Below are 19,193 nucleotides of genomic sequence, written 5' to 3'. Positions count from 1 at the left end.
AGTGCAAAAGCAAGAAGGAGGAAAGCCAATAACTGGTTTAAACAAATTCTCTCCGAGTAACATCGGAGAACTGAAAACCGTTCAACATGAACAACATGTGTACCCGCAAACAAACCAAAAATCCCGAAGGACAACAGGGCGGGTGCTGGGTCTCCCAATAAGAGCTAGAAGAAAAGGAATTTACGGTAAGTAACAAAATTCCCTTCTTCTTCGGCGCTCTATTGGGAGACCCAGACGATTGGGACGTCCAAAAGCTGTCCCTGGGTGGGTAAAGAAATACCTCATGTTAGAGCTGCAAGACAGCCCTCCCCTACGGGGAGGCAACTGCCGCCTGCAGGACTCTTCTACCTAGGCTGGCGTCCGCCGAAGCATAGGTATGCACCTGATAATGTTTGGTGAAAGTGTGCAGACTCGACCAGGTAGCTGCCTGGCACACCTGTTGAGCCGTAGCCTGGTGTCGTAATGCCCAGGATGCACCCACGGCTCTGGTAGAATGGGCCTTCAGCCCTGATGGAACCGGAAGCCCAGCAGAACGGTAGGCTTCAAGAATTGGTTCTTTGATCCATCGAGCCAGGGTGGCCTTAGAAGCCTGCGACCCTTTGCGCTTACCAGCGACAAGGACAAAGAGTGCATCCGAACGGCGCAAGGGCGCCGTGCGGGAAATGTAGATTCTGAGTGCTCTCACCAGATCTAACAAATGTAAATCCTTCTCATACCGATGAACTGCATGAGGACAAAACGAAGGCAAAGAGATATCCTGATTAAGATGAAAAGAGGATACCACCTTCGGGAGAAACTCCTGAATGGGGCGCAGCACAACCTTGTCCTGGTGGAAGACCAGGAAGGGAGCCTTGGATGATAGTGCTGCCAGCTCAGACCCTCTCCGAAGAGATGTGATCGCTACTAGAAAAGCCACTTTCTGTGATAGTCTAGAGAGTGAAACCTCCCTCAGAGGCTCGAAGGGCGGCTTCTGGAGGGCAACTAGTACCCTGTTCAGATCCCATGGATCTAACGGCCGCTTGTACGGGGGTACGATATGGCAAACCCCCTGTAGGAACGTGCGCACCTTAGGAAGGCGTGCCAAACGCCTCTGAAAAAAGACGGATAGCGCCGAGACCTGACCTTTAAGGGAGCCGAGCGACAAACCTTTTTCTAACCCAGATTGCAGGAAAGAAAGAAAGGTAGGCAATGCAAATGGCCAGGGAGACACTCCCTGAGCAGAGCACCAGGATAAGAATATCCTCCACGTTCTGTGGTAGATCTTAGCAGACGTGGGCTTCCTAGCCTGTCTCATGGTGGCAACGACCCCTTGGGATAAGCCTGAAGACGCTAGGATCCAGGACTCAATGGCCACACAGTCAGGTTCAGGGCCGCAGAATTCCGATGGAAAAACGGCCCTTGGGACAGTAAGTCTGGTCGGTCTGGTAGTGCCCACGGTTGGCCGACCGTGAGATGCCACAGATCCGGAAACCACGCCCTCCTCGGCCAGTCTGGAGCGACGAGTATGACGCGGCTGCAGTCGGATCTGATCTTGCGTAGCACTCTGGGCAAGAGTGCCAGAGGTGGAAACACATAAGGGAGCCGGAACTGCGACCAATCTTGCACTAGGGCGTCTGCCGCCAGAGCTCTTTGATCGCGAGACCGTGCCATGAAGGTTGGGACCTTGTTGTTGTGCCGGGACGCCATTAGGTCGACGTCCGGCCTTCCCCATCGGCGACAGATTTCCTGAAACACGTCCGGGTGAAGGGACCATTCCCCTGCGTCCATGCCCTGGCGACTGAGGAAGTCTGCTTCCCAGTTTTCTACGCCGGGGATGTGAACTGCGGATATGGTGGAGGCCGTGGCTTCCACCCACACCATAATGCGCCGGACTTCCTGGAAGGCTTGCCGACTGCGTGTCCCCCCTTGGTGATTGATGTATGCCACCGCTGTGGAGTTGTCCGATTGAATTCGGATCTGCTTCCCTTCCAGCCACTGCTGGAAGGCTAGTAGGGCAAGAAACACTGCTCTGATTTCCAGAACATTGATCTGAAGGATGGACTCCTGCTGAGTCCACGTACCCTGAGCCCTGTGGTGGAGAAACACTGCTCCCCACCCTGACAGACTCGCGTCTGTCGTGACCACCGCCCAGGACGGTGGTAGGAAGGATCTTCCCTGTGATAATGAGGTGGAAAGGAGCCACCACTGCAGAGAGTCCTTGGCCGTCTGGGAAAGGGAGACTTTCCTGTCCAGGGATATTGACTTCCCGTCCCATTGGCGGAGAATGTCCCATTGAAGTGGACGCAGATGAAACTGCGCAAACGGAACCGCCTCTATTGCCGCCACCATCTTCCCGAGGAAGTGCATGAGGCGTCTTAAGGAGTGCGACTGACTTTGAAGGAGAGCCTGCACCCCAGTCTGTAGAGACCGCTGCTTGTCCAGCGGAAGCTTCACTATCGCTGAGAGCGTATGAAACTCCATACCAAGATACGTTAGTGATTGGGTCGGTGACAGATTTGACTTTGGGAAGTTGATGATCCACCCGAACGCCTGGAGAGTCTCCAGTGCAAAATTCAGGCTGAGTTGGCATGCCTCTTGAGAGGGTGCCTTGACCAGTAGATCGTCCAAGTAAGGGATCACAGAGTGTCCGTGAGAGTGCAAGACTGCTACCACTGCTGCCATGATCTTGGTGAACACCCGAGGGGCTGTCGCCAGACCAAATGGCAGAGCCACGAACTGAAGATGGTCGTCTCCTATCACGAAGCGTAGAAAGCGTTGGTGCTCCGTAGCAATCGGCACGTGGAGATAAGCATCTTTGATGTCTATTGATGCTAGGAAATCTCCTTGGGACATTGAGGCAATGACTGAGCGGAGGGATTCCATCTGGAACCGCCTGGCGTTCACATGCTTGTTGAGCAGTTTTAGGTCCAGAACAGGACGGAAGGAGCCGTCCTTTTTTGGAACCACAAAGAGATTGGAGTAAAATCCTCGCCCCCGTTCCTGAGGGGGGACAGGGATCACGACTCCTTCTGCTCTTAGAGAGTCCACCGCCTGCAGCAGGGCATCTGCTCGGTTGGGGTGTGGGGAGGTTCTGAAGAACCGAAGTGGAGGCCGAGAACTGAACTCGATTCTGTACCCGCGAGACAAAATGTCTGTTACCCACCGGTCTTTGACCTGTGACAGCCAAATGTCGCAAAAGCGGGAGAGCCTGCCACCGACAGAGGATGCGGAGGGAGGAGGCCGAAAGTCATGAGGTAGCCGCCTTGGAAGCGGTTCCTCCATTTGCTTTCCTGGGGCGTGAGTGAGCCCGCCAGGAATCTGAGCTCCCTTGTCCTTTCTGAGTCGTTTTGGACGAGGAGAATTGGGCCTTGCCCGAGCCTCGAAAGGACCGAAACCTCGACTGCCACTTTTTCTGTTGAGGTTTACTTGCTCTGGGCTGTGGCAAGGAAGAGTCCTTACCCTTGGACTGTTTTATGATTTCAGCCAATGGCTCACCAAACAGTCTGTCTCTAGATAATGGCAAGCTGGTTAAGCATTTTTTGGAACCAGCATCTGCTTTCCAGTCCTTTAACCATAAGGCTCTGCGCAAAACCACAGAATTGGCTGCCGCCATAGAGGTACGGCTCGTAGATTCTAGGACAGCATTGATAGCATAGGTCGCAAACGCAGACATTTGCGAAGTTAGGGACGCCACCTGCGGTACTGCTGGATGCATGATAGCATCCACCTGCGCTAAACCAGCTGAAATAGCTTGGAGTGCCCACACGGCCGCGAATGCTGGAGCAAACGACGCGCCGATCGCTTCATAGACAGATTTCAACCAAAGGTCCATCTGTCTGTCGTTGGCATCTTTAAGTGAAGCGCCATCCTCTACTGCGACTATGGATCTAGCCGCAAGCTTGGAAATTGGGGGATCCACCTTTGGACACTGGGTCCAGCGTTTGGCCACTTCAGAGGGAAAAGGATAACGGGTATCCTTAGAACGTTTAGAGAAACGCTTGTCTGGATGAGCGTCGTGCTTCTGGATTGATTCTCTGAAGTCAGAGTGGTCCAAAAAAGCACTTAATTTACGCTTGGGATACAGGAAATGGAACTTCTCCTGCTGTGCAGCTGCCTCCTCTGCTGAAGGAGCTGGGGGAGAAATATCCAACAGTCTATTAATCGCCGATATAAGGTCATTAACCATGGCGTCACCATCAGGTGCATCCAGATTGAGAGGGGCCTCAGGATTAGAATCCTGATCCCCGTCCTCAGTCTCATCACAGAGAGACTCTTCTCGCTGAGACCCTGAGCAGTGTGATGACGTCGAGGGTCTTTCCCAGCGAGCTCGCTTAGGCTGCCTGGGACTGTCATCTGAGTCAGAGACTTCAGCTTGTGATGCTTGAGACCCCCTGAAGTACGGATTAGTTCCAACTGAGGGGGACCGGAGAGCATAGACACAGCAGTGTCCATGGTCTGAGGAACTGGCCTGGCCTGCAAGGTCTCCAGGATTTTTGTCATAGTCACAGACATTTTATCAGCAAACACTGCAAAGTCTGTCCCCGTCACCGGGGCAGGGTTCACAGGCGTCTCTGCCTGGGCTACCACCACAATAGGCTCTGGCTGACGAAGTGCCACTGGGACTGAACATTGCACACAATGTGAGTCATTGGAGCCTGCCGGTAGATCAGCCCCACATGCTGTACAAACAGTGTACACAGCCCGTGCCTTGGCAGCCTTGCGTTTTGCGGATGACATGTTGCTGCCTCCTCAGAGCAGTACAGGGTGTCCAGCCAAGAAGCGACCTTACAGTGCACTATATAAATATATATATATATATGGTACCAAGAAAAAAGTACACTAATATATCACTGAGGCACTAGTGGGGCCAGCACTACTGTGCTGCTTACCGCCCGCTTAGGAGCGGTGTGTGGTCGCCAGAAATCCCTCTAGTCTGGGTCTCCCAGAGCCTGCTGCCTTTCCCCAGCCAGACCGCATGTGTAATGGCTGCCGGCGTCCTTGTGGAGAGGGGGGGCGGGCCCTGGGCGTGCACCGACGAAGAGCGGGAAGTCTGCTTCCCCCTGTGCCTAGTGAGAGGGCTGGAGCATGTAAATAAAGCTCCAGCCCTCGGCGCTGCCAATTGAGCAGCGTCTCTCCCCTACCCTGATTGACAGGGTGGGGGCGGGAACGAAGCGGCGCTAGGCCGCAGAAGCCGGGGGCTAAAGTTAGAAGCGCCGCTGCCGTAAAAGCGCGGTCGGCGCAAAGTCCCCGGCGCACCACAAGTCGCAGCTGCGCCGCCGCTCCAGGAGCGGTCGGCGCAGTAGTTCCCAACATGTAACGTCACTCAGCAAAGCTGCAGTGACCTAACCCCAGCGCACAGCGCTACTGTCCCCGGCGCACTATAACGCTCAGCAAGCCTTGAGAGTGTCCGTGCCTGCCGGGGACACAGAGTACCTGAAAGTTGCAGGGCCTTGTCCCTGAACGGCACTCCCGCTCCAAATCCAGCAGGTTCTCTGGGTCTGTGGATGGAGCCCGGCCCCAGGGCTTGGGGGCCGGCAAGATCCCACTTCCACAGAGCCCTCCAGGGGATGTGGAAGGAAAACAGCATGTGGGCTCCAGCCTCTGTACCAGCAATAGGTACCTCAACCTTACAAGCACCACCGCGGGTGAGAAGGGAGCATGCTGGGGGCCCCATATGGGCCCTCTTTTCTTCCATCCGATATAGCCAGCAGCTACTGCTGACTACAAACAGTGGAGCTATGCGTGGATGTCTGACCTCCTTCGCACAAAGCAGAAAACTGGTGAGCCAGTGATCCCACTGGGGGTGTATAGCCAGAAGGGGAGGGGCCTTACACTTTTTAGTGTAATTGCTTTGTGTGGCCTCCGGAGGCAGTGCTATACACCCAATCGTCTGGGTCTCCCAATAGAGCGCCGAAGAAAATCATTTTTCTAGTGTGAACATAGCCTAATGTATGCAGGCACAGCCGACCCGGAAGTAGCTGCAGCGGGGGCAGAAACACAGCAGTCGGAGAGTTCAGCACCACGGACAGCAGGAGCGGGGACAGGTGAGTTTATCTCCAGGATATGCAGTCACGGAGCACGGATTGCACATGGACAACCCACGTGTGCCATGAATCACGGCACATGGAGGGACATATGCGTTTTTAACACGTCAGTGAAAAATGTCTGTGTTTTCCGCTGATGTGTGAAACAGACCTAAGATGGGTCATCTATGTGAAGATCGTGGAAATCTGGCTGACACCCAACAACCCCCAGGAGTAACTGTTGTGTCTACAGAGGTGACTGGATGCACACCATACACAGCGCTATACCTTAGTGGCCGTTCTTAACTTACAAGAACGGCCACTAAACGTGGAACATTGTGTGCTGTTCTGGCCCTATTTACTGTTGACATCCAGTCACCGCCTGATCGGAGGGGGCGTCTGATCGCCACTGATATGCTATGAATAACCTATGCGTATCACTATCCCCATGGATTTTACAAAGCAGGTAACTCATTTATTGATTCTTGATCATGATAAATGGTGCAATATGACCCTAATCTGGTCACATCTGTGACTGCACCAGCGTGGCCACATGGCTTCACGCTGTTCCAATTTGGTCCTACGAAATGCCACTTACCTAGCGATATACTCTATTTATGACATAGTGAGCGAGAACACTACATACACTGCTCAATGTTGGAAGGAAAAGTTATAGAAAGATGGAAATCACAAAATTGAAAAAAATGTTAATAATCTGCAAATGGTAATAATGAATACAAAGTTTTAAAAATATCAGTTTATTCACTTGCAGAAATCCCAGAACTTACAGCCTCGGCTGCTGACGTAGAAGTTAATAATGCTCATCTGAGGAAGGTTCTGCTGTTGAATGTACTCAGGCAAATCATCAAAATCCGCTGCTGGCAGCTCTACATTGGTCGATGTACTCATCGACCAATGAGGTCCCAGTTGTGGTTGATGGCAGACAAGTCCGTAGACAACGCAGCCATGGTAGTACGTTAAGTGAGTATTCCCACCTCCAAGATCCTATCCCAGTATGTAGTAGGTGTCATAATAATAATAATATTATTAGTAATTACCTCCAATTAGAAATGTAGTATAGTTCTCCTGATATAGCCATGTCTCTTACCTCATGCGCAGGGCATTGCAGCTTAGTTATCCATGGTTACATCCACTCATATGGTAACAGTTGCTCATGGTCGTAACAATGAATACCTTAGCTGCTGCAATGCCCTGCACATGAGATAAGACACAGAAATGTAGTATAGTTTTTATGATAGGCTATGTCTCTTACCTCATGTGCAGGGCATTGCAGTAGCTTAGCTATCCATGGTTACATTCACTCATATAGTGAGTTAGTTTATTGCTCCTAATCATAAACATGGATACCTAAGCTGCAATGCCCTGCACATGAGGTAAGAGACATGGCTAATCAGGAGAACTATACTACATTTCTAATTGGAGGTATTTGCTAATATTATTATTACTACACCTACTACATATTGGGATCTTAGAGATGGGAATACCCCTTTAAAGCCATGTAGGATACTGACAGAAGTACTAGCAACATGCCGCATTGTCGTGTTGAAAAGAAGGGAATTTTGTTACTTACCGTAAATTCCTTTTCTTCTAGCTCTTATTGGGAGACCCAGACGATTGACGATTGGGTGTATAGCACTGCCTCCGGAGGCCACACAAAGCAATTACACTAAAAAGTGTAAGGCCCCTCCCCTTCTGGCTATACACCCCCAGTGGGATCACTGGCTCACCAGTTTTAGTGCAAAAGCAAGGAGGAGGAAAGCCAATAACTGGTTTAAACAAATTCACTCCGAGTAACATCGGAGAACTGAAAACCGTTCAACATGAACAACATGTGTACCCGCAAACAAACCAAAAATCCCGAAGGACAACAGGGCGGGTGCTGGGTCTCCCAATAAGAGCTAGAAGAAAAGGAATTTACGGTAAGTAACAAAATTCCCTTCTTCTTCGGCGCTCTATTGGGAGACCCAGACGATTGGGACGTCCAAAAGCTGTCCCTGGGTGGGTAAAGAAATACCTCATGTTAGAGCTGCAAGACAGCCCTCCCCTACGGGGAGGCAACTGCCGCCTGCAGGACTCTTCTACCTAGGCTGGCGTCCGCCGAAGCATAGGTATGCACCTGATAATGTTTGGTGAAAGTGTGCAGACTCGACCAGGTAGCTGCCTGGCACACCTGTTGAGCCGTAGCCTGGTGTCGCAATGCCCAGGACGCACCCACGGCTCTGGTAGAATGGGCCTTCAGCCCTGATGGAACCGGAAGCCCAGCAGAACGGTAGGCTTCAAGAATTGGTTCTTTGATCCATCGAGCCAGGGTGGCCTTAGAAGCCTGCGACCCTTTGCGCTTACCAGCGACAAGGACAAAGAGTGCATCCGAACGGCGCAGGGGCGCTGTGCGGGAAATGTAGATTCTGAGTGCTCTCACCAGATCTAACAAATGTAAATCCTTCTCATACCGATGAACTGCATGAGGACAAAACGAAGGCAAAGAGATATCCTGATTAAGATGAAAAGAGGATACCACCTTCGGGAGAAACTCCTGAATGGGGCGCAGCACTACCTTGTCCTGGTGGAAGACCAGGAAGGGAGCCTTGGAAGACAGCGCTGCTAGCTCAGACACTCTCCGAAGAGATGTGATCGCTACCAGAAAAGCCACTTTCTGTGATAGTCTAGAAAGTGAAACCTCCTTCAGAGGCTCGAAGGGCGGCTTCTGGAGGGCAACTAGTACCCTGTTCAGATCCCATGGATCTAACGGCCGCTTGTACGGGGGAACTATATGGCAAACCCCCTGTAGGAACGTGCGCACCTTAGAAAGTCGTGCTAGACGCTTCTGAAAAAAGACGGATAGCGCCGAGACTTGCCCTTTAAGGGAGCCGAGCGACAAACCTTTTTCTAACCCAGATTGGAGGAAAGAAAGAAGGATAGGTAATGCAAATGGCCAGGGAGACACTCTCTGAGCAGAGCACCAGGATAAGAATATCCTCCACGTTCTGTGGTAGATCTTAGCAGACGTGGGCTTCCTAGCCTGTCTCATGGTGGCAACGACCCCTTGGGATAAGCCTGAAGACGCTAGGATCCAGGACTCAATGGCCACGCAGTCAGGTTGAGGGCCGCAGAATTCCGATGGAAAAACGGCCCTTGGGACAGTAAGTCTGGTCGGTCTGGTAGTGCCCACGGTTGGCCGACCGTGAGATGCCACAGATCCGGATACCACGCCCTCCTCGGCCAGTCTGGAGCGACGAGTATGACGCGGCTGCAGTCGGATCTGATCTTGCGTAGCACTCTGGAAAAGAGTGCCAGAGGTGGAAACACATAAGGGAGCCGGAACTGCGACCAATCTTGCACTAGGGCGTCTGCTGCTAGAGCTCTTTGATCGCGAGACCGTGCCATGAAGGTTGGGACCTTGTTGTTGTGCCGGGACGCCATTAGGTCGACGTCCGGCCTTCCCCATCGGCGACAGATTTCCTGAAACACGTCCGGGTGAAGGGACCATTCCCCTGCGTCCATGCCCTGGCGACTGAGGAAGTCTGCTTCCCAGTTTTCTACGCCGGGGATGTGAACTGCGGATATGGTGGAGGCCGTGGCTTCCACCCACATCATAATGCGCCGGACTTCCTGGAAGGCTTGCCGACTGCGAGTCCCTCCTTGGTGATTGATGTATGCCACCGCTGTGGAGTTGTCCGATTGAATTCGGATCTGCTTCCCTTCCAGCCACTGCTGGAAGGCTAGTAGGGCAAGAAACACTGCTCTGATTTCCAGAACATTGATCTGAAGGCTGGACTCCTGCTGAGTCCACGTACCCTGAGCCCTGTGGTGGAGAAACACTGCTCCCCACCCTGACAGACTCGCGTCTGTCGTGACCACCGCCCAGGACGGTGGAAGGAAGGATCTTCCCTGTGATAATGAGGTGGAAAGGAGCCACCACAGCAGAGAGTCCTTGGCCGTCTGGGAAAGAGAGACTTTCCTGTCCAGGGATGTCGACTTCCCGTCCCATTGGCGGAGAATGTCCCATTGAAGTGGACGCAGATGAAACTGCGCAAACGGAACCGCCTCTATTGCCGCCACCATCTTCCCGAGGAAGTGCATGAGGCGTCTTAAGGAGTGCGACTGACTTTGAAGGAGAGCCTGCACCCCTGTCTGTAGTGACCGCTGCTTGCTCAGCGGAAGCTTCACTATCGCTGAGAGAGTATGAAACTCCATGCCAAGATACGTTAGTGATTGGGTCGGTGACAGATTTGACTTTGGGAAGTTGATGATCCACCCGAACGCCTGGAGAGTCTCCAGTGCAAAATTCAGGCTGAGTTGGCATGCCTCCTGAGAGGGTGCCTTGACCAATAGATCGTCCAAGTAAGGAATCACAGAGTGTCCGTGAGAGTGCAAGACTGCTACCACTGCTGCCATGATCTTGGTGAACACCCGGGGGGCTGTCGCCAGACCAAATGGCAGAGCCACGAACTGAAGATGTTCGTCTCCTATCACGAAGCGCAGAAAGCGTTGGTGCTCCGTAGCAATCGGCACGTGGAGATAAGCATCTTTGATGTCTATTGATGCTAGGAAATCTCCTTGGGACATTGAGGCAATGACTGAGCGGAGGGATTCCATCCGGAACCGCCTGGCGTTCACATGCTTGTTGAGCAGTTTTAGGTCCAGAACAGGACGGAAGGAGCCGTCCTTTTTTGGAACCACAAATAGATTGGAGTAAAATCCTCGCCCCCGTTCCAGAGGGGGGACAGGGATCACGACTCCTTCTGCTCTTAGAGAGTCCACCGCCTGCAGCAGGGCATCTGCTCGGTTGGGGTGTGGGGAGGTTCTGAAGAACCGAAGTGGAGGCCGAGAACTGAACTCGATTCTGTACCCGCGAGACAAAATGTCTGTTACCCACCGGTCTTTGACCTGTGACAGCCAAATGTCGCAAAAGCGGGAGAGCCTGCCACCGACCGAGGATGCGGAGGGAGGAGGCCGAAAGTCATGAGGTAGCCGCCTTGGAAGCGGTTCCTCCATTTGCTTTCCTGGGGCGTGAGTGAGCCCGCCAGGAATCTGAGCTCCCTTGTCCTTTCTGAGTCCCTTTGGACGAGGAGAATTGGGGCTTGCCCGAGCCTCGAAAGGACCGAAACCTCGACTGCCACTTTTTCTGTTGAGGTTTACTTGCTCTGGGCTGTGGCAAGGAAGAGTCCTTACCCTTGGACTGTTTTATGATTTCAGCCAATGGCTCACCAAACAGTCTGTCTCTAGATAATGGCAAGCTGGTTAAGCATTTTTTGGAACCAGCATCTGCTTTCCAGTCCTTTAACCATAAGGCTCTGCGCAAAACCACAGAATTGGCGGCCGCCATAGAGGTACGGCTCGTAGATTCTAGGACAGCATTGATAGCATAGGTCGCAAACGCAGACATTTGCGAAGTTAGGGACGCCACCTGTGGCACTGCTGGATGCATGATAGCATCCACCTGTGCTAAACCAGCTGAAATAGCTTGTAGTGCCCATACGGCCGCGAATGCTGGAGCAAACGACGCGCCGATAGCTTCATAGACAGATTTCAACCAAAGGTCCATCTGTCTGTCGTTGGCATCTTTAAGTGAAGCGCCATCCTCTACTGCGACTATGGATCTAGCCGCAAGCTTGGAAATTGGGGGATCCACCTTTGGGCACTGGGTCCAGCGTTTGGCCACTTCAGAGGGAAAAGGATAACGGGTATCCTTAGAACGTTTAGAGAAACGCTTGTCTGGATGAGCGTCGTGCTTCTGGATTGATTCTCTGAAGTCAGAGTGGTCCAAAAAAGCACTTAATTTACGCTTGGGATACAGGAAATGGAACTTCTCCTGCTGTGCAGCTGCCTCCTCTGCATAAGGGGCTGGGGGAGAAATATCCAACAGTCTATTAATTGCCGATATAAGGTCATTAACCATGGCGTCACCATCAGGGGCATCCAGATTGAGAGGGGCCTCAGGATTAGAATCCTGATCACCGTCCTCAGTCTCATCACAGAGAGACTCTTCTCGCTGAGACCCTGAGCAGTGTGATGACGTCGAGGGTCTTTCCCAGCGAGCTCGCTTAGGCTGCCTGGGACTGTCATCTGAGTCAGAGACTTCAGCTTGTGATGCTTGAGACCCCCTGAAGTACGGATTAGTTCCAACTGAGGGGGACCAGAGAGCATAGCCACAGCAGTGTCCATGGTCTGAGGAACTGGCCTGGCCTGCAAGGTCTCCAGGATTTTTGTCATAGCCTCAGACATTTTATCAGCAAACACTGCAAAGTCTGTCCCCGTCACCGGGGCAGGGTTCACAGGCGTCTCTGCCTGGGCTACCACCACAATAGGCTCTGGCTGACGAAGTGCCACTGGGACTGAACATTGCACACAATGTGAATCATTGGAGCCTGCCGGTAGATCAGCCCCACATGCAGTACAAACAGTGCACACAGCCCGTGCCTTGGCAGCCTTGCGTTTTGCGGATGACATGTTGCTGCTTCCTCAGAGCAGTACAGGGTGTCCAGCCAAGAAGCGACCTTACAGTGCACTATATAAATATATATATATATATATATGGTACCAATAAAGAAGTACACTAATATATCACTGAGGCACTATTGGGGCCTGCACTACTGTGCAGCTTACCGCCCGCTTAGGAGCGGTGTGTGGTCGCCAGAAATCCCTCTAGTCTGGGTCTCCCAGAGCCTGCTGCCTTTCCCCAGCCAGATCGCATGTGTAATGGCTGCCGGCGTCCTTGTGGAGAGGGGGGGCGGGCCCTGGGCGTACACCGACGAAGAGCGGGAAGTCTGCTTCCCCCTGTGCCTAGTGAGAGGGCTGGAGCATGTAAATAAAGCTCCAGCCCTCGGCGCTGCCATTGAGCAGCGTCTCTCCCCTACCCTGATTGACAGGGTGGGGGCGGGAACGAAGCGGCGCTAGGCCGCAGAAGCCGGGGGCTAAAGTTAGAAGCGCCGCCGCCGTAAAAGCGCGGTCGGCGCAAAGCCCCCGGCGCACCACAAGTCGCAGCTGCGCCGCCGCTCCAGGAGCGGTCGGCGCAGTAGTTCCCACATATAACGTCACTCAGCGAAGCTGCAGTGACCTAACCCCCAGCGTACAGCGCTACTGTCCCCGGCGCACTATAACGCTCAGCAAGCCCTGAGAGTGTCCGTGCCTGCCGGGGACACAGAGTACCTGAAAGTTGCAGGGCCTTGTCCCTGAACGGCACTCCCGCTCCCAATCCAGCAGGTTCTATGGGTCTGTGGATGGAGCCCGGCCCCAGGGCTTGGGGGCCGGCAAGATCCCACTTCCACAGAGCCCTCCAGGGGATGTGGAAGGAAAACAGCATGTGGGCTCCAGCCTCTGTACCAGCAATAGGTACCTCAACCTTACAAGCACCACCGCGGGTGAGAAGGGAGCATGCTGGGGGCCCTATATGGGCCCTCTTTTCTTCCATCCGATAGAGCCAGCAGCTACTGCTGACTACAAACAGTGGAGCTATGCGTGGATGTCTGACCTCCTTCGCACAAAGCAGAAAAACTGGTGAGCCAGTGATCCCACTGGGGGTGTATAGCCAGAAGGGGAGGGGCCTTACACTTTTTAGTGTAATTGCTTTGTGTGGCCTCCGGAGGCAGTGCTATACACCCAATCGTCAATCGTCTGGGTCTCCCAATAGAGCGCCGAAGAAACCGCTCCTAGGACATTCTGGTGAAATTTGCCGTACCAGTGGTCCGCTCCTGTGATTTCCTTAATTCCAGAACTTCTTGGGGTTGCAATTTCAATGTTTATTGTAGACTTTCATTCACGACTCGTGTAAAGATGATTGTAAATATCAAGAATATTTTTTTTTTCTTTTCTTAACAGGGGCACAAGCTATTTCGAGTCCCAAGCATGAAATAGAGGATGACGTTATAGAGGAGTCTTCTCCTGACTTGGATAGCACAGCTCTGACCGGTGACGCCTTCATCTTCTCTGAATTTAGTATACAGCGCCCCATGCCTGCAGGCTGCACGGCCCGGGACGATTTTGTCAGCACAGCACAGGAGCTGTTGTCCTGCTCGGAGTGCGGTAAATGTTTTAGGTTTAGATCAAGACTCATTACGCACGAGCGCACCCACACAGGAGAGAAACCATTCTCGTGTCCCGAGTGCGGAAAGTGTTTTATAAGAAGATCCCAACTCGTTCAGCACACGAAAATCCACACGGGAGAGGCGCAGTGCACGTTCTGCGGGAAATGCTTTACACAAAAATCTAAACTCACCCAGCACGAGAGAACGCACACGGGGGAGCGGCCGTATTCTTGTCATCAGTGCGGACAATGTTTTGCACAGGAAGCAACGCTGACGAAACACGAGCGCATCCACACGGGGGAGAAACCGTTCTCTTGTTCTGAGTGCGGGAAATGCTTCATGCTGAAATCTTACCTGCGCTGTCACCAGAGGACTCACACCGGGGAGAAGCCGTTTTCTTGTCCTTACTGCGACAAAGGCTTCGCCCAGAAATCGCATCTCTCCGAACATATTAAAATTCACACAGGCGCAAAACTCTTTTCTTGTTCGGAGTGCAATAAAAGGTTCACGCAGAAATCTGGACTTATTCTGCACCAACGACTTCACACCGGCGAAAAACCTTTTACCTGCTCAGAGTGCGGGAAAAGCTTTATAAAGAAAGCGCAGCTCGTCCAACACAAGAGAATCCACACGGCGGAGGAACAGTGTCTGGCCTGCGGGAAATGTTTTACTCATAAGTCTAAACTAATTGATCATCAGAGAACCCACACGGGGGAGCGGCCGTTTACTTGTATCGACTGCGGGAAAAGTTTTGCACTTAAAACGACTTTGGCGCGACACCAGCGACTTCACACCGGGGAGAAGCTTCTGTATTGTGCCGTGTGTGGGAAAGGTTTTATGCAAAAATCAGATCTGTGTCGTCATCAGCGGACTCATACGGAGCAGCAACCCCTCTGTTAAATACTTCTTATGCCAAGGGGGTTCTAATACTTATGAAAAGTTAATGAGGGTATCCTTATAAATGCAACACTACTACCGTGTTTCCCCGAAAGTAAGACAGTGTCTTACATTCTTTTTACCCCCAAAAGTACCACTATGTCTTACTTTCGGGGTATGTCTTATATCGGAAAAAATCCCACAGCAATCGCAGCAAGTCTCCATGCAATATACCGTATGGGGACTTTCCGCGATTGCGCCCTAAGTGTACCGCAAGTTAAGGAAACTTAACCACCAGCGGCTGCACATGAGGGCACTGAGGCTGCGTGATTTTGTATGTTGTCCATGGTCCTGATGGACCACGGACAACATTACTGCAACATTTCAACATTTCTCGGTAGTTGAGCGTTCAGCTGAGCGCCCGACCGCCGGCATGTGTCAGCTCTCAGCTGAGCGCTCAGCCGCCGGCATGTCAGGGCGTTCAGCTGAGCGCCAGATCGCCGGCATGTGTCAGCTCTCAGCTGAGCGCTCAGCCGCCGGCATGTCAGGGCGCTCAGCTGAGCGCCCGACCGCCGGCATGTGTCAGCTCTCAGCTGAGCGCCAGATCGCCGGCATGTGTCAGCTCTCAGCTGAGCGCTAAGCCGCCGGCATGTCAGGGCGCTCAGCTGAGCGCCCGACCGCCGGCATGTGTCAGCTCTCAGCTGAGCGCTCAGCCGCCGGCATGTTAGGGCGCTCAGCTGAGAGCTGTCACATGCCGGCGGCATGTCAGGGCGCTCAGCTGAGCGCTCGGTCGCCGGCATGTTAGGGCGCTCAGCTGAGCGCTCGGCCGCTGTAACTGTACTGTAAAGAAGAAAAAAAAAAAATTTTTACTACGTCTTACTTTCGGGGTACGTCTTACATTAGCCGACTCCCCCAAAACCCCCACTACGTCTTACTATCGGGGGTGTCTTACTATCGGGGAAACACGGTAGAATTCCCAACCTGATGGCTTCTATAGAGGCCTGAGGCACAATGTCCAGCTCATCAGATCATTGCAGATAACCAATGCAGCCTAGTGACGTGTGGATGCGTGAATACAGCCTAACACCAGATTGCATGAAAAATGATAATGTACAACAGGTTCTGCCTATTTATTGGGTCCATATGAAAGAGTAATAAATATATCACTAAGTATTTGCCTTTTTGGGTTGTTTTTTTTGCAATCGTCAGTTGCAGAACCTGAAGCCGAGTATCAGTGGGAAAGACGGCATCATGAAATTGGACCCCCAACATTTTTCAGCACAAGCAGAAATGTCATCAGCTATATATTTGCAAAACGTGAACTTACTTGGAGTATGGTGGCCAATAACCTAAGGCCCCTGTACACATTACTCTAGTCAGCAGACCCCATTGATGTCGACGCATTCGACCAACTCTGTGGATCGGGACATTGGCAAACTGATGGTCAAGGGAAATTTTGATCACTTTGTTCTCTCATAGATAACGGGCAGACATGCGTGTCAGCAGCTCATGGAGAATCCAGGAGTGCCCTGTCTAATCACAAAGCAGATTTATGTTGCCCCCTAGTGGTGGCTGTAGGCAGAAACCATTTTGGGACACTGAAATTAAAAGGGTCATTTTAAAGCTCCTGCTGTAGCGAGGCAACTGGGGACGACATGGGTTGCTGACTGATAAAGTGTAGGGCTAAGATAGGAAGCAGTTTGATTTTTTTTTTTTTTGGCCAAATCTATCAACCTACCTTAAAGACAGGGTGATTTAGGTTTTTTTGCGCTTTCATTCCTTCCTCCCCTTATTCCAAGAACCATAACCTTTTTTTATTTTTCCATCGATAAAGCTTTGTGTGGTCTAATGGCTGTGACTCGCTGTATAGTGGACAGGGCGCTGTGGAATCAGGCACGTGGTATTTGGTGGGTCTGGCTCATCGCATAGAGGTCAGCACAGTAGCAGCGCTGTGGTATTAGGCTTGTGGTACTTGGTGGCTCTGTCTGGCTATATAGTGTTATTTGTCTGTGGAAGAGAAAGCGCACATAGGGTCTTACCAGGTATAGGATTTCGCAAATATGGTGCCAAAGGCACACTCACCTCTTGAAGTTATCAGGCACAACTCCTTGATGCACATATATCAAAAAGTGGTCATCAGCAGCCCCGAAGCGAGAGATAAAACAATATGGATAAAAGAAATCCGGGTTTAATGCTGCGCTAGAAACCACATGAATCCAGGAGTATGTGATGAAATCCTTTTTTTTTTTTTTTTATTACTGCAGGTCAATGCGTTTCAGACCTGCAACACACATCCGTTTAATTTGTACGTCGGCGGTACATATTTACACGTACCGGTGACACGTACACACAGAGACCCATATTAATCAATGGTAGATGGCACACACGTAAAATCACACGGAACGTGTGACCGCGTGGTAAGTACGTGTGTGCGCTTTTCTACACGGACGACATGTCCGTTTTTGGCCGGCAGCACGCAGGCACGGACCCGCTTTAGTCTATGGGTCCGTGCCTGCACGGACCGCACACGGAGTATGTCCATGTTCAGCACGTTTCGTGCGTGTGCATTTTTACACTAGCGATCTTATTTTTTGGGTTTTTTTTTTAAATTAAAGTCAGTATACTTACCTTTTTTCCTGCTATTCTCAGTCATACTTACATTGGCGCTCGTTTTTTTTCTTCCCCCGGCTCATAACGCTCCCCGATCACCAGCGCGGCGAGGAACAGCTGTGCAGAGAATACGCGGCAACAATTACTTTGAATATGCCGGCCGCTCATTAATCAGTCTCGTATTCCCTGCTTTCCCCACCCACCGGCGCCTATGATTGGTTGCAGTCAGACACGCCCCCCACGCTGAGTGACAGCTGTCTCACTGCACCCAATCACAGCAGCCGGTGGGCGTGTCTATACTGTGCAGTAAAATAAATAATTAAAAAAAAACGGCGTGCGGTTACCCCCCAACTTTAATTTCTCAGGATGGGGAGCTCCACGTTATGGGGAGCCCCCCAGCCTAACAATATCAGTCAGCAGCCGCCCAGAATTGCTGCATACATTATATGTGACAGTTCTGGGACTGTACCCGGCTCTTCCCGATTTGCCCTGGTGCGTTGGCAAATCGGGGTAATAAGGAGTTTTTGGAAGCCCATAGCTGCCAATAAGTCCTAGATTAATCATGTCAGGCGTCTCCCCGAGATTCCTTCCATGATTAATCTGTAAATTACAGTAAATAAACACACACACAGCGTCCGCGGCGAATGCCTGAGGATCGTGGGAGCGAGCCACGTAAACCGGAACCTTGTTGTTGTGACGGGATGCCATTAGGTCCACGTCCGGAGTGCCCCACTTGCGGCAGATTGACTGAAACACTGCCGGATGTAGGAACCACTCGCCACTGTCCACGGTTTGACGGCTGAGATAATCTGCCTCCCAGTTTTCCACACCTGGGATGTGGACTGCGCATATGGTGGACTTGTAGTCCTCCGTCCATTGAAGGATGCGTTGCACCTCCAACATTGCCAGGCGGCTGCGTGTCCCGCCTTGGTGATTGATGTAGGCAACCGCTGTCCCGCTGTCTGACTGGACTCAGATATGCCTGCCCGCCAATAGGTGGTGAAAAGCTAGGAGAGCCAGAAGCACGGCTCTGGTTTCCAGCACATTGATCGAGAGGGCTGACTCAGACGGAGTCCAAATGCCTTGTGCTCGGTGGTGGAGACATACCGCTCCCCAGCCGGATAGACTGGCATCCGTGGTGAGGATCACCCAGGACGGGGCCAGGAAGGAGCGTCCCTGAGACAGAGAGAGGGGCTGAAGCCACCATTGAAGAGAGCTCCTGGTCTGTGGCGACAGAGCCACTTAGCTGTGCAAGGAGGAAGGCCGCTTGTCCCAACAGCGGAGAATGTCCAGCTGCAGGGGACGCAGATGGAACTGGGCAAAGGGAATAGCCTCCATGGACGCCACCACCTGACCCAGCACCTGCATCAGGTGCCTGATGGAATAACGGCGGGGCCTCAGCAGAGAGCGCACCGCCAGTTGGAGGGACTGCTGTTTGATTAAGGGCAACTTCACAAGTGCCGGCAGAGTCTCGAACTGCATCCCTAGGTACGTGAGCCTCTGGGTCGGAGTCAGAGTGGATTTGGGCAGATTGACAAGCCACCCGAATTGAGCTAGAGTGGCGAGAGTGAGCGAGACACTCCGCTGACAGTCTGCGCTGGATGAAGCCTTGACTAGAAGGTCGTCCAGGTAAGGAATCACTGCCAACCCCTGGAGGTGC

At 52.2% G+C, this 19,193-nt stretch overlaps 1 protein-coding gene across 2 annotated transcripts in view; it reads left to right on the top strand.

The window, feature by feature from the left end:
* LOC142243581 (uncharacterized) overlaps positions 1-15,553 on the top strand; it is a 57,549-nt gene extending 41,996 nt beyond the window's left edge. For both annotated transcript variants that reach the window (XM_075315642.1, XM_075315641.1), the window contains exon 8: positions 13,842-15,553. In XM_075315642.1, coding sequence (XP_075171757.1) covers positions 13,842-14,947 — 1,106 coding nt within the window. In that variant the 3' untranslated portion in view covers positions 14,948-15,553. The remainder of the gene's footprint in view (positions 1-13,841) is intronic.
* Positions 15,554-19,193: the final 3,640 nt, after the last annotated feature.

The sequence above is a fragment of the Anomaloglossus baeobatrachus genome, chromosome 6 (genome assembly GCF_048569485.1).
Source record: "Anomaloglossus baeobatrachus isolate aAnoBae1 chromosome 6, aAnoBae1.hap1, whole genome shotgun sequence".
NCBI lineage: Eukaryota > Metazoa > Chordata > Amphibia > Anura > Aromobatidae > Anomaloglossus > Anomaloglossus baeobatrachus.
This window is presented reverse-complemented; position numbering and strand designations above follow the sequence as displayed.